The sequence below is a fragment of the Pieris brassicae genome, chromosome 12 (genome assembly GCF_905147105.1).
Source record: "Pieris brassicae chromosome 12, ilPieBrab1.1, whole genome shotgun sequence".
Lineage (NCBI taxonomy): Eukaryota > Metazoa > Arthropoda > Insecta > Lepidoptera > Pieridae > Pieris > Pieris brassicae.
Genome location: NC_059676.1, coordinates 8,787,457 through 8,800,673, shown reverse-complemented (window position 1 = coordinate 8,800,673; position 13,217 = coordinate 8,787,457). Strand labels below are relative to the sequence as shown.

The following is a 13,217-nucleotide window of genomic DNA, read 5'->3' as shown; positions in this document are numbered from 1 at the left end:
GTCACATCTTGTGATTTATTTTTATAACGAGCAATATTGGCTATGTCAATTGTCGTCTTTAGTAGTCATTTGAATATATTTATAGAATTACTTGACCTATGAACTGTCAGAAGCAGTCAAAAATTTTCAGCGCTGTTTAGTTGAAGCTCTAGTGGGCAATATTTTATTTTATTTTTAATAAATTAATTAAAAAATAATGGCGGATAATAAAGAAGTAGACAAAAAGGACGATGATCGCGATCCAGAACTCGATGATTTGCTGGACAGTAAGTTATATATTATTTAATTTCTGTAACCTAAAACAATTATTACACAACATTCGAAGGTAATCTTTACAATTTCGCGATAAATTCAAGGATAATTAGTGAATAAGAATATTTTCAGTTAGAACGCTCATTATTTAATTATACCTCTTACAATTAATATTTAATTATAGTTATTCGAATATTTTAATGAATAATGTAATATATCTGTAATTTGCATCTTATTTTTATTCAAACAGATACATGTGATATGTAATAATTATAACAAAAGTTGTCGATTCTTAAAGAAAATTAATATAAAATTCTGATGATTACAATCTCTAATAATTTTAACTTACAATGATATTAATATGAGATATCACATTTACCACAAAGGTCTGCATTTACTAGTTACATGTATTTAAAACACCATTTAACATCACTGTGAACGATATTATTAATAATTCTATTCTTAGGTGCCTTACAAGACATGACAAAGAAAGAGCCTTCTGCAGAACAGGTATCTACTGGGGAAAGTCAAAATATGTGGAGTGAGGAGTTTATTAAAGAAGCTGCAGCACAATTTGAAAGCAACATGGCCACTATACTTGGCAGTTTTAGTGGTGTGCCTGGTAAGGTTCTATTGATACTTAACATAGCTTTCTAAGTTGTAAGAAATTTACAATTATGTCTTATTCAATTTTATTATTATGAATCATTATAATTTCAGAGGATCAAATTTCACAGGACCAAATAGCACAAACATTCTCCAAAATGGCTGGTATGTTTATTATCATTAATTTCTGTTAAGCATGAGAGCATACTAAAAATCTGGCTTAAGCCCAGTTTATATAAAAAAAATATGGGGAAAAAGGCAATAAAACCTTGTGTAAATTTTTATATATTATCGAACTTGCACCTACATTAGCATTCTCGTGTGACATAGATCGCTAATTTAATTTATAAATTGGAGGAAAATTTACAAAAGGTATTGAGTTTTACAGTTTCTTACGACTAATTTAACTTAACTTAACTGTATCTACATGACCTAGGTGCTATAGATTTCTGAACATCTAAGAACAATAATAGACCATCTTGTTTTTATATTTACCTGTCTGAGACCTTTTTTAACCTGTGTAATGATTTGAAACTGAGTGTGAACAGACCAATATCCCATTGTGGTATTAATAAAGAGTAATTAATTTCAGAGGCGGCTGCCCAAGTACTTAAGCCACAAGGGGAAAGCAACAATGCACCTTTGCAGGGTGATCCTGCTGTACAGAACAAGATAGACGATGTAAGATAAGTTTTTCTTTATCAACAAAGTTGACAAGCTAACTTTTTTGTTCTATGTGTAAATATTGTTTGTTAGTCAGTTTCTTTATTAAGCTTATTAATAGAAATTGTCTATGTCTCTTTGCCTATTAAAAAACACAAATGATCACAAAACAAATACAGGAATCTGAGACCTTGTACAGGTTGTACTGCCACTTGTAATGCAAGCAATGATTATCTTATTTGTAATATTATAAATGCACATGTTGAATTTTTTTCTTATCTATATATTATTATGTTATTTATATCAGTCTGTACCTTAGTAAAAATAAAAGTTTAGAAATAAGACAAATCAGAAATTAACGTTACAAGTTTTCTGATGTTTACATAAATTTCCTTAATAACATTCTGTACTTATCTCACCATATTCACAGGTGTCAGCAGCAATATCCCAAACTCTGCAGAACCTCAACACCAATACAGAGAACTTACAAACACCCTTCTCAGACGCTGATCTTGCAAATATGTTTGCGGAATTCAACTTATCTGAAGGAAGTCAGGTACACATGCACTAATATTTCAAAGACTGATTTAATGATCTTTTTTTTGATACATAGGCTCCTATTCTTTGACTTATCTATAAGTTACAATATATCAAGTGTAGTCAAATATGTCGAAATTAAAATGGAACAAATAAAGTTCAGGTTTCGTTCTAAAATCCGCATTTTAGTACATTCTTAGATATGCTGGTGGCCTCGTAAATAAAGATCTGTTATCATATGAACAATGGTTAATTGCCGTGCAGTGATAATCTCATGCATAGCCTTTAGACGAATACTAATTATTCATCATCATCATCGTCATCTTTAGAGTTTTGGTATCCAAAAAAACCTAACCTCACTCGGTTACAAAAATGCTGCAATAAGTATCTAATAATAGAGTCCTAATCTGTTATAACGACATCGAAGAGACTACTCAGATTTGGTTGTAAAGACCGATAGTCGTAAGAGCCGTTGACGTCGTTATTAAGTACCTCAATATAACCGGTATGTTGTTCTAAGCGATGTGGTGAACGGTTGACTGTACCTAGCCATTTGGTTACAGAATATGATACTAGAGAATTGTATTTCATGACAGTTTGTTTGGCTTATCCTTATATTATTTGCAAGTATATATAAATAATTTTATTTCCAGGAGGGCAATGCCTTTATACCTTTCATGCAAGGAATGATGCAGTCATTATTGTCAAAGGAGGTGCTCTACCCTTCGCTAAAGGAACTAGTTGACAAATATCCCGAGTGGCTTCGGAATAACAAAGACACCTTGGATCCAGCAGAATATGAAAGGTAGTTTAATTTTGTTCATCTATAACTTTCATATTTGTGATACAAAAAGTTTCTATCCAATAAAACCGTTTGGTACCTTTCAATTAATAAAATAAAAAGTCAAAAAAAATCACACATTTTCCTAATTTGAATTTGGAATTATCTTATTTAAACTTTTAATGATACCAAAACCAGCCAGATACAAATAGCCAAAGAGATTTTATTACAAGTTCATACTTACTATAATGCGAAATCTTTTTCGCCAACCTTCTTTTAAACTTCTTCAGACTTTTAAAATCAATCTCAGTAGATTATTAAAGTTGTCGATACGAAACAGTTATTGATTTATAGAAAGTTACATCATCGGACGGCGAGGAAGAGTTCAAAATACCATCCGTATAACTTCTGAATTCCGTTGTTCCACAACTGATCGTTTAATTATAATGATTTTGTGTAAAAAATCAAAAATTATCAGGTTATATTTTCAGGTTCACCCAACAAGAAAAATTGATGCGTCAGGTGTGTGATGAACTGGAGCCGGAGCAAGACTCCGACCCAGAGGATGTCAAGAAGAGACGCTTTCAAGTTGTCTTGGAGTTGATGCAAAAGGTCTGTCATATTAACAATTATGAATTTATCTAAACAGCTATATTGTGACATATATTCCAAAATGAATGTTTATCATCTCTTTCTCATTGAACTTAAAGTAATGATAATGTAGATATATAGAAGATATAATAATTTATTACATTAATAGTAAATTACAAGTTTTATTTTAAATAACGATGAAGACTACTTTGATTCGGTATCAAAAATGCTTTGGTCATTTGTTTAACTTCCTTGAATGCGTTTAAGGAAGTTACGCCTGGATTTATTTTGTTAAAAATATGTGGTTATTTTATTTAAATCCAATTTCAAATGTAACGATATAAAGAAAAAATAAAAATGCAATAATTTTGTTTACTACACTAAAACTTGAGGCAGACATTTTCTGCGTCTGATTCATAGATAATGCTTACACAGGAGAACCGGTGTTATTGAGAGTAATGTATATAAAAGATGGTTAAAGCGTTATAGAGTAACAAAAACTTGTTAATAATTATTAAACATTTTATACGTCAGTGACGTGATGTCAAAACGGTGACAGATTAATCGAGTCGACGATGACGTAGCATGCTTGTAAATAATGTATTTACCTGTTTAATCCTCATACTATCTTGTCAGTGCCTGTTTTTAATTTAAAAAAATGTCTAATTGTGTTAAGAATAATTATATTTAACCCTTAGTGTTGTTTGTGTTTACAAGCAAGGTACGTCACAGATACTGTTGCGACGCCATCTTGCCGAAGCGTTTTGACACTCGCCTTGTAATTATGAATGAAATTATAATTTTCTAGAGAATTAAAAATAACAATTTGTATAGGTTCTGTAGTCACTAATAAAAAAATTGAAATGGTTTTTAAAATCTTATTAAATAGGCCTTAGAGTCGAAATACATTAAATATCACCTATTATAAAACAATGAAACAGACATAGACAAATATCTGCCTCATGCCCTATTGGGATTATGGGACTGCAAGCAATAACATTGATATTCTCCAGACGCAAGACCTTGGACAGCCCCCCACTGAATTGGTGGGAGATATGGCTGAACCTCCTCCGGGATTCACCCCCGCTCCTGATGCGAATTCGCAGTGTTCACTTATGTAAGGGGATGAGAGAAGATTAAGATGGGAATTGAAGGAAGTCACCAGAGAGCAGAGCAAAAGTTTCTTGGAAGCCAAAAACCCCGAAATAGATATAATGAACTAATTTTGACTGATTTATGAAATGTATTAAATGAATATTGTGCAATATTGCAATTCGAATCAGTCTGATTAGGCCCTCGGTCGACGCACACACGACGCAAGGTGCCTCGTACACAGTAAATCTTTTAGTCACTCGCAAAACTATGTAACTAGTCCTTTAAAAAAATCTATGTAACTAATATTTGTCACAGATGTTTTAGCATATATTTCCTTAGACTTACACAATACTCTAAACACACTTACATTGACAATCAAATTTAAATCTTGTTTTTAGAGCTGTCAAATTATTTCTGTGTAAAGTTTGAAGTGTTTGACAGCTCTCTAGATGATTGTTGCTTAATACGTACGTCATAATAACGCCTTATATAAGTACGTCAATTGTGTAATACCTTAGACAGTTTTAAATAAATAAAAAAAATTCCATATAATAATGAGGTCTGAGCCTCAGATTTCTGAATGTTTTTCGTGATTATTTTTCAATCTAATAGGCAAGTAGGTAATCAGTCTCGTGTGCCTGACATACGCCGTAGAGTTTTTGGGTCTAAGGCAAGTCGGTTTCCACACGATGTTTTTCTTTACCGTTCGAGTGAATGTTAAGTGCACATATTGAACAAAACACAGTAAGTATATTTTCAAAACAACGAAACTCTGAATAATTACCTAATGAAAAATTTCGAATAACCCTTAACAATTATTTGTGGGTCGTGGGCCCCGCGGTCGGGAAACATTGATTTAGAGGGTAGTTACATATTCTTGACTGATTAATTATGCAATCAATTTTATCAAGCTTAACATTCTGTCAAATAATGATAAAGGCTCAATTTTAATGAGTAACGTTTATAAATAGTTATACGATTATATAGCGCTCAAAATTTTGGACGTATTGGCGACTCCGTGTGTGCGGTCGGCCTAGATTTATTTAAAATGTTATATTTTATAAATATATTGATTAGATTAATGTAATGGTTATTTAATAAAGGTTTTCAAATAAAGACGCGTTTTATGACCCATGTAGCCAAAGATTCACGTAAAAATTAAATTATTTTAGATATATCTATATATATAATTCTACTGTACGTGTGTATCTCACTGAAGTCTTCTTAAACGGCTGGACCGATTTGGATTAATATTTTGTATGCGTTTGGGAGGTGCCCTAGATGGTTGAGATTCACAAATCAGCGCTGTAGATGGCGCAGCAGTCGGTACTGTCTTACTTTGTATAATATCCTAATCGCTTGAAATATCATTCAGGACAACATTAATTCCTAGGTATCTGTGTGCCCCTTCTTGGCAAAGGCCTCCTCCAAATTCCGTTGTACCTTGGGCCTCAGTTTAGGATTATTGTTCCTCTTACCAAGTGCCCTGCCCATTTTCACTTAAGTTTATTTAATTGTATTGTTAGCTCCTTACTTACTCTTCTTAATGATGTATTATCTTTTTATCTATTCTTTTCTTCCCTATCATACATCCTTCCGTCAGTTTTATCCCAATTTGTAAACAAAAGAACGAATTTCTTAGTTCGTATGCATGATGCCGACAGTCGAGTTTATTGCGGGCTAGGATAATAAAGCGACAAAAGGACGTACACAGCTGCGCAGTTTTTACTAATACTACTTTATTATTTATTAGAAAAAACATTACAGCTTACTAAACATTTTACAAAGTAATTTATAATTTAAACGCCGTATATTTACAAACTAAACAATATTAACCACACCCTCTGCGTGTAGGGTGTGGCTTGTGGGTGTACATTTGTGTGTAACTTAAGCGTGTGTGTTAAAATTCGCTCGATTCAGGGACATTTATTGTCTGATATATCTTTTTTGAAAGATCCTTAAGGATACTGGCACCCTTTCCACCACCACAATAAAATATAAAACTGCACAAATTATTGTACTTGTTTACTTTATTAGTGTGGATAGGTTTATGCTTATGTATAACGCTGGCAGCACTAAATAGAGTTCACATTTGGGTCTAAGCTTTATTTAAAGTTTTATCATAACTGTACTATTATGTAAATTCGATAGAAACTGTTCTTGTCGAGGGAATCGAAATATTTTGCTTTGTAGTATTTAAGACATTTATTTGTACGTTACAGTGAAGTTGCTAATATCGACTCTTCTTATAGTGCAATCTACTTGCGAAGGTTGACGATCATCATGGCTAATTTAATTTTTGATGCCATGCTTCTAAACAATTGTCTAAGGTTTATCAACCAAGACGTGCGTTGCAGTCCCCATCAACCTGCCACTTTACCTTGTATAAGTAGTTTTTGGTGTTTCGTAAAACGTGTCCAAATAGTCCCTTTCTCAATGTTCCTTTTCTTAACCGTCATAAGCACTTCTTTATACTTCTGCATTCTGTCCAGCACGGTGGTATTTCGTAAGCGATCTGTCCAAGATATTTTAAGCATACGTTGATAAATCCAGATCTCAAACGCTTCCAGTTTTTCGGACATAGTCTCTGTCAGCGTTCAAGACTACGCCATAGAGCAGCACAGAGAAGACGTAACATCGCGCTATATTCGATTTTCCTAAAATTATCTGTCACTTAGGACTTTGACATGAACTTTTACAAATATATTTTAATGGCGTGTATTTTGGATAATTTATATTTGATAGAGAATGTTGTTATTAAAAAGGGTGTGAATATATCACCTTGCAGTATTGGATTAGAGTTTTATGTGACGTTAGAGTATGTAGATGACTCTACAGTCGATGTGAGTGGAGACCAATGTTGCTTGGTAGACGATGGCCAGGAAGACTGTGACGAACTCAGGATTGTAGGAGGATGTAATGATTATATTCCTCATGGTACGATAACATTACACAATGTAATAGATGTGTATTATAATTAGAAATAATGATTTAACTGTGAAACAATTTTAATAATTATGCTAACTTCTAGTAGTTTTTCTGGACAATTAATGTTTCGTATATTACAAAGTAATGGGCCTGCAATGCAGCTAGTTAGATTTCTTTGACTAGAACGTATAATTTGTTGGAAGTGATCTCCGAGCCACCACCACTACTGAGCCACCTGTAGTAACCGGCATTATTCCTGAGTTTAAGAGCTGGTTGTGATAAATAATTGTTAACCTGTTCACGCAAGCGAAGTGGCGAAGGCAACCATGTATGATGCAGTTTACAGCTAGTTTAGTATAAGTACTTATTAAGGTTTAGTTTAAAGGCCTACTAATATTATGGAGTTGAAATTTGTGAGGTATATTTTTTTTAATTTTCTAAATATCGATTATCTAATATTGCAGGAACTCCTAAAACTTTGGTTCTAATAGCGCCAATACTTAACCCGTATCAGAGAAAAGGTTATTGTTCCATATTCGTTGACACGAAAGCTTCAGATCACACAAACAAACGAGATATAGTTTTAATCGAATTCGATACTACCGCCAATGAAACAAATGATATCAAAATATGTAAGAACGAGGATGAGGACCCGCTTAACGACTGCAAACCGGTTGATTGTGATAGTTTTCATAATACTAAGAAACCATTCTATAATCCTAAATATAAAAGATGTGTAGAAGTACCGAGATGTGCAGATACTGCTATTTATAGCCCCCTTTCTAATGAATGTGTTGAAGAACCTATCAGTGAAGACGATATAGAATATTTGAAACAACATGATGGTAAAGTTAGAAATACTAAAGATATTCTCATAATACAAAATAGAATGAATGACACAAGCGTAAGTCATAATGAAGCAAAACCTCCTAAAATTACGCCTCCAAGAAATATACCAGCCGACGACACTATATACTTTAAAATGTTGGTAAGAAAGTGCTTCGTTGGTCATAATACGTCAGTGATAATTCTTAGTGTTATAGTTGTTCTACAATGTGGTTTGATATTTGCCTTACTCTATTGCATTGCGAAGAGCTGTACCTGTTTTAAAGAAAAGAAAGTAGTAAGAAAGTTTTTCAACTACAGACAAGATGCGACAGTAACGACGCCTCTAATAAATACAAGTAACATGGATACGGAAATAGATGACCAATTTCTTAGTGACTCATCCAAAGTCGATCAAAAAATAAAGTGTTATAAAGCATGCCAGAAAGAAACTGAAAATGCCAGAGCTAGCATGTCTGATGATATTTTATCAAAATGCCTTAATCGACGTGATTGGAAACATACTAGATCTGATACAATACCTGAAGATGCAGAGAATGATATTAAAAGAATAGAGAATGATAATAAGGAAACTAAAGTTATGTTTGAGGACGAAATAAAACATGCTCAAACAAGTACAGAGAAACGGGATACTAGTGAAAAATCAGTTGAAGTCAACCGATCTTCTGAAACAGAGATCCGATGTCACAACTACGTATCAAACGTTCCAAGCTTCAATCAGAACATTAGCGCACGTTATGTTACTGAACAACCTCGTCGTACAGTCTCCAAATCAACAGAAAAAGGTGCTCAGGCATATTTCTCGAATGATTCGCTCGATGAATACTTATCTGAACGTGGAATGATATATTTAGCTGGTGAGAATATTTCGAAATACACGTTTACTTCTAACTCGACGGAAAATAAGCCATCCACGACATCTATTTCGAGTAAGACTTCGAAGAACATTATGCAAAAAGTTCTCTCGATGATGCATAAGAAATCAAAAGTGCCTCTTTCTGATCCAGGAAAAAAGGAATTAGATTTGCAGTTGTTGCATATGTCAAAAGGAACTATGTATTCATCAAGTAATGATTCAGAGTACCGAGCGTATAGGAAAAAAGACTCTAGGACGTCGCTGTAGGTTGGATTAGGTGAAATAAAGTATTAAGTTCAATGATGTTTTAATTTGATTGTAGTTTTAGGGGAGCGATAGTGTGGTGATAATTTCGAGAATATTCTTGCTTGAAAAGTCTACTAGCAGATTCTTAGGGTGCGCTGTCCCGTATTTTCTAATGGGCCTTTGGCCTGGTTCTGTTTTACTTGTTTTTTTTTTTGTTTATATAAAAAGTAGGAGAGCCTTTCATGCCTTTCAACCAAAAAGAATCAAAAACTATAAATCTCTTAACGCCAATACTTAACTCGTATCAGAGGAAAGATAAATAAATATAATATGAAACAAAACTGTTTAATCAGTCGTCAGGTATTACGTTTGCAGACATAGGGCAGATGCAGGGCGGGCACAGTGTTGATGGCTCTTCAGTTGGAGGTGTCACGTACCGTGGTGGGGTCACCTGAAAGTAACAGGAATTCAGTAATTTGAGATGTCTCGAAACAGTTAAAGGAGCATTTATACGACTGTTTCATTGACGATCAGCTGATTCCGATTTCCAGGTCAGAGAAAGATTGGACTTCGTATATGTATAGATATGTGAGAGTATGATATTTATTAGGGCTATGTTATGTCAAAGACGTAATGGTTATATTCGAAAGACAGAACAATCTTACTCGTGACACGACTCTCAATGAAAACCCGTCGGGCACAATGTCACTTCACCATACCAGCAAGTGTTGTGCACATAGAACGCAGCACCACCACGAATGAACGATGACCTAGCTACCAGTGCTCATGAACATTTCTCTATTACTAGCTAATGACACCAAATTTCGTTTGTTCCCGCCACTACTACTGTCATATGTATCATCAAGCGTTGATTAACCACTTAATTTTGCCAAGACATTTATTTACCTTGATTTTTGGGAAGTGAATATTTCCAATCAATTTGAATCTCGGCAGTGGTCCTCGTGTGAGACAAAGACACTGAAATTTAAATTGCAGGAAAACTTTAGAAAAATATCCTCACTTATTAGCTGAATATATTTTTTAATTCATATTGTAATAATAATAAAACAGCCCAAAATGGGAACACACAGCCTGTCGGTAGTTTATAGATTGACTTTGCGAATCTGTGCTTAAACGCTCCTGGCCGTGGGAAAGGTAAAGATTGTTGTCGGCAATCTTAAACATCATTGCCACATTATTAGGCCGCCAAGGCACTTGCGAGCCTTCTGACAATATGTGTCCATGGGCGGCGATATCACTTAACACCAAGTTAGGCTGCTTCCTGATTGTCCCTGCCATATAAAATCTAAAATATATGATCAGCAGCTCCCGTTAAAAAATATTTGTTATTTTTATAATTGTAAAAGGTAGGTACACAGCAGGTATATGTAGGGTATGTATGAGAACATAACTATTGTATTTCTCTTCGCCGTAAAGGCTTAATCTATATAGATTAATACAAAAATTACGATAAAAAATAAAATGTATACATACTCCCGGCTATAATAAAGAATATAAAATTAGAACAAAGCTCATTCTTATACTTAAACAGATATAAATAAACAGACAATTTTACTTACTTTCTTGAAAGAAAATAATTTTATTAGATTTGTGATTACTTCATATAGTAATTGTTTTGTATATTACAAGTACTTACGGATCTTGGCTGAAATAATGATTGGGAATAAGATTTTATTACATTTTCTGAACGACAAAATTTATAGAGACAGTTGTTGTGGATGTGAAATAAACACTGTTCGTCTTAGGGTAGGGTACAATAAATTAGAAACAAGACAGGACTTACATTTGACGTACTATTTACTTGAAGACGGTTTCTTTGTACCCAGGGGATATGTGCAACTGATAAGAACGAGTCTGTTGCACACATCCCCGTTAACAAAGACGTTGTGCCTACTGAATGCTGTCTCCAACACTATCGACATCTTTAAAATACGCAGAGTAAGTTCACAGCAGTGACATTGTGTATCTTATGAAATGTATATTACATATTATTTCGACATTATCGTATAAGTACTGTACGGATAGTGTATATGAATAAAAAAAAATACTTACACGTGTCTAAAAGAGTTTGATTTATAAAAAATAATGTGATTAATTTATATAAATTAATTCATATAATTTAGTTATTTAACTTACGTAATACTGCAAACAAAAATCAAAGTCAGTGAAGTGAAACTACGTAATACAAACTTTGTTTCAGAAGGACTTCTCAGTAGTTTTCCGTGGAAGATTTTCTTTATTTGCTTTTCTTTAGTTTGGGCCTTTCAACCCCTAAACATTTATAGATTTGACGTAAGACTTCCAACATCGTTAATTGTTAACTAAGGGACACAAATATATTTAAATACACTTACGGTTATCTGAAATTTAAATGTCATTTTTTAAAATTATTTGTTGTATATTATTTGTATTTGAATTCAAACATATAAATCCAAGATATACATACCCATTTCTATAAAAAAAGAATTGATATCATAAATTAACCATAAATAATCCAACAAAACTAGTATTTATTTTACTACAAATAAAATGATTATAACGTTATTGGCATTTTCAATAATTTATATTTGACATTTTAATGAATTTTTATATCAATTATTCGCTAAAAGTACGCTGGAAGGTTTTATAGTTACCTCAGTCTGAAATAATATAAACATTATAAATAATTGTTACGAATTCAACGGTAGTTATAGTTATATTTAATTAAAAACTTACGATCACTTGCTATAATGAAAATTAAATAATATTAAAAACATGTAGTACTTATCAAATTAAATTTATAGAATTTAATCTAACTTACTAAGAGCTAGAACAAAAATAAAGGTAACAATTAATTTACAGATAAACATAAAAAAAATCTCGAATTGTCTAAAGGTATCTAAATATAAACTAACGACCCGCTCCGGTTTTGCACGGGCAACCGTGGCTCGTAACCCTTGAAATTATATACCTAACCCTTCCTCATGAATCATTCTAGACATTGGTACAAACCGCATTAAATTCCGAACAGTAGTTTTTAATTTTATCGCGGACAGACAGGCAGATAGGTGCGGCGGAGGATTTGTTTCTATATACATAATAATATAGCATATATCTAACTACGTTTCTGACTTTTTGTAAGCTCTTTAGCTCTACACCATTTCAAGGCAGGTTAAGGCAGTGATCGTAAGAAATGTTTTCGTTCGACAGTTAATTCTCCGACTTATTCTCATACTTTGCAAATCTGGCTACCATGCAAGTCTTTTCATTTCGGATTAATATATAACCTACGACACTCACACACGACTTTGTAAAATAATTTTAAAAATCGTTTCAGTCGTTCCACAGATTACCACAACCTCACAAACTTTACAATTTATGGTATTAGTATAGATGATAAATTGTTCATAATGTAATACTTACACCACCGTGCTGCGGGTTAAAAATAATCATACATTTAGGTCATTCGTGAATTATTGTAAATTTAATAATAAATAAACTTTTTGAAGTGAAACTTCTTTATCGGCGTTGGAAAAAAAATACCGTCACATTTTCCGGTTACGCGCCGTCTTTTTCTCGTCCCTACCACGGTTGATTCGACGAGATTCGACGCCTATCGAATATCAAACCGAACCGACCGAATATCAAAAATATATAATAACGATCACAATGATAGTAATAATTCTATTAAAATTAATGAATTTTGATCTAATGAATTCTGTAATAATCTTAGTAGTAATAAGGTATACCTAATTTTATTATTTGTATTAATGTCTATGATAATAAAAGCCTTCTGTTAAACTGCTTTTTCTTTTT

The 13,217-nt window shown here is 33.0% G+C and overlaps 2 protein-coding genes and 2 long non-coding RNA genes across 6 annotated transcripts; 2 read left to right on the top strand and 2 right to left on the bottom strand.

Moving 5' to 3' along the window:
• Positions 1-97: 97 nt before the first annotated feature.
• Positions 98-4,807, top strand: LOC123717266 (peroxisomal biogenesis factor 19). Its single transcript, XM_045673169.1, has 8 exons — positions 98-266; positions 719-874; positions 973-1,023; positions 1,451-1,539; positions 1,952-2,077; positions 2,712-2,863; positions 3,331-3,451; positions 4,444-4,807. The coding sequence occupies exons 1-8, from the start codon at positions 197-199 to the stop codon at positions 4,549-4,551; spliced, it is 873 nt and encodes a 290-aa protein (XP_045529125.1). The 5' UTR covers positions 98-196; the 3' UTR covers positions 4,552-4,807.
• A 2,429-nt stretch (positions 4,808-7,236) lies between these two features.
• Positions 7,237-9,437, top strand: LOC123717260. The gene is made up of 2 exons (XM_045673156.1): positions 7,237-7,462; positions 7,918-9,437. Exons 1-2 carry the CDS (start codon positions 7,237-7,239, stop codon positions 9,420-9,422), a joined length of 1,731 nt encoding a protein of 576 aa, XP_045529112.1. The 3' UTR covers positions 9,423-9,437.
• Positions 9,438-9,730: 293 nt separating this feature from the next.
• On the bottom strand, positions 9,731-11,484 carry LOC123717270. 3 transcript variants are annotated; one of them, XR_006754788.1, is made up of 6 exons: positions 11,475-11,484; positions 11,059-11,067; positions 10,982-10,984; positions 10,896-10,901; positions 10,308-10,379; positions 9,731-9,852 (listed from the first exon to the last, which is right to left on the bottom strand). It is a non-coding gene; the product is annotated as an uncharacterized LOC123717270 (long non-coding RNA). The 3 variants fall into 3 exon arrangements; XR_006754787.1 differs by lacking the exon at positions 11,475-11,484 and having other exon boundaries at positions 11,059-11,466; XR_006754786.1 differs by lacking the exons at positions 10,896-10,901; positions 10,982-10,984; positions 11,059-11,067; positions 11,475-11,484 and having other exon boundaries at positions 10,308-10,888.
• A 191-nt stretch (positions 11,485-11,675) lies between these two features.
• LOC123717273 lies at positions 11,676-13,009 on the bottom strand. Its single transcript, XR_006754791.1, has 4 exons — positions 12,138-13,009; positions 12,056-12,061; positions 11,869-11,874; positions 11,676-11,782 (listed from the first exon to the last, which is right to left on the bottom strand). It is a non-coding gene; the product is annotated as an uncharacterized LOC123717273 (long non-coding RNA).
• Positions 13,010-13,217: the final 208 nt, after the last annotated feature.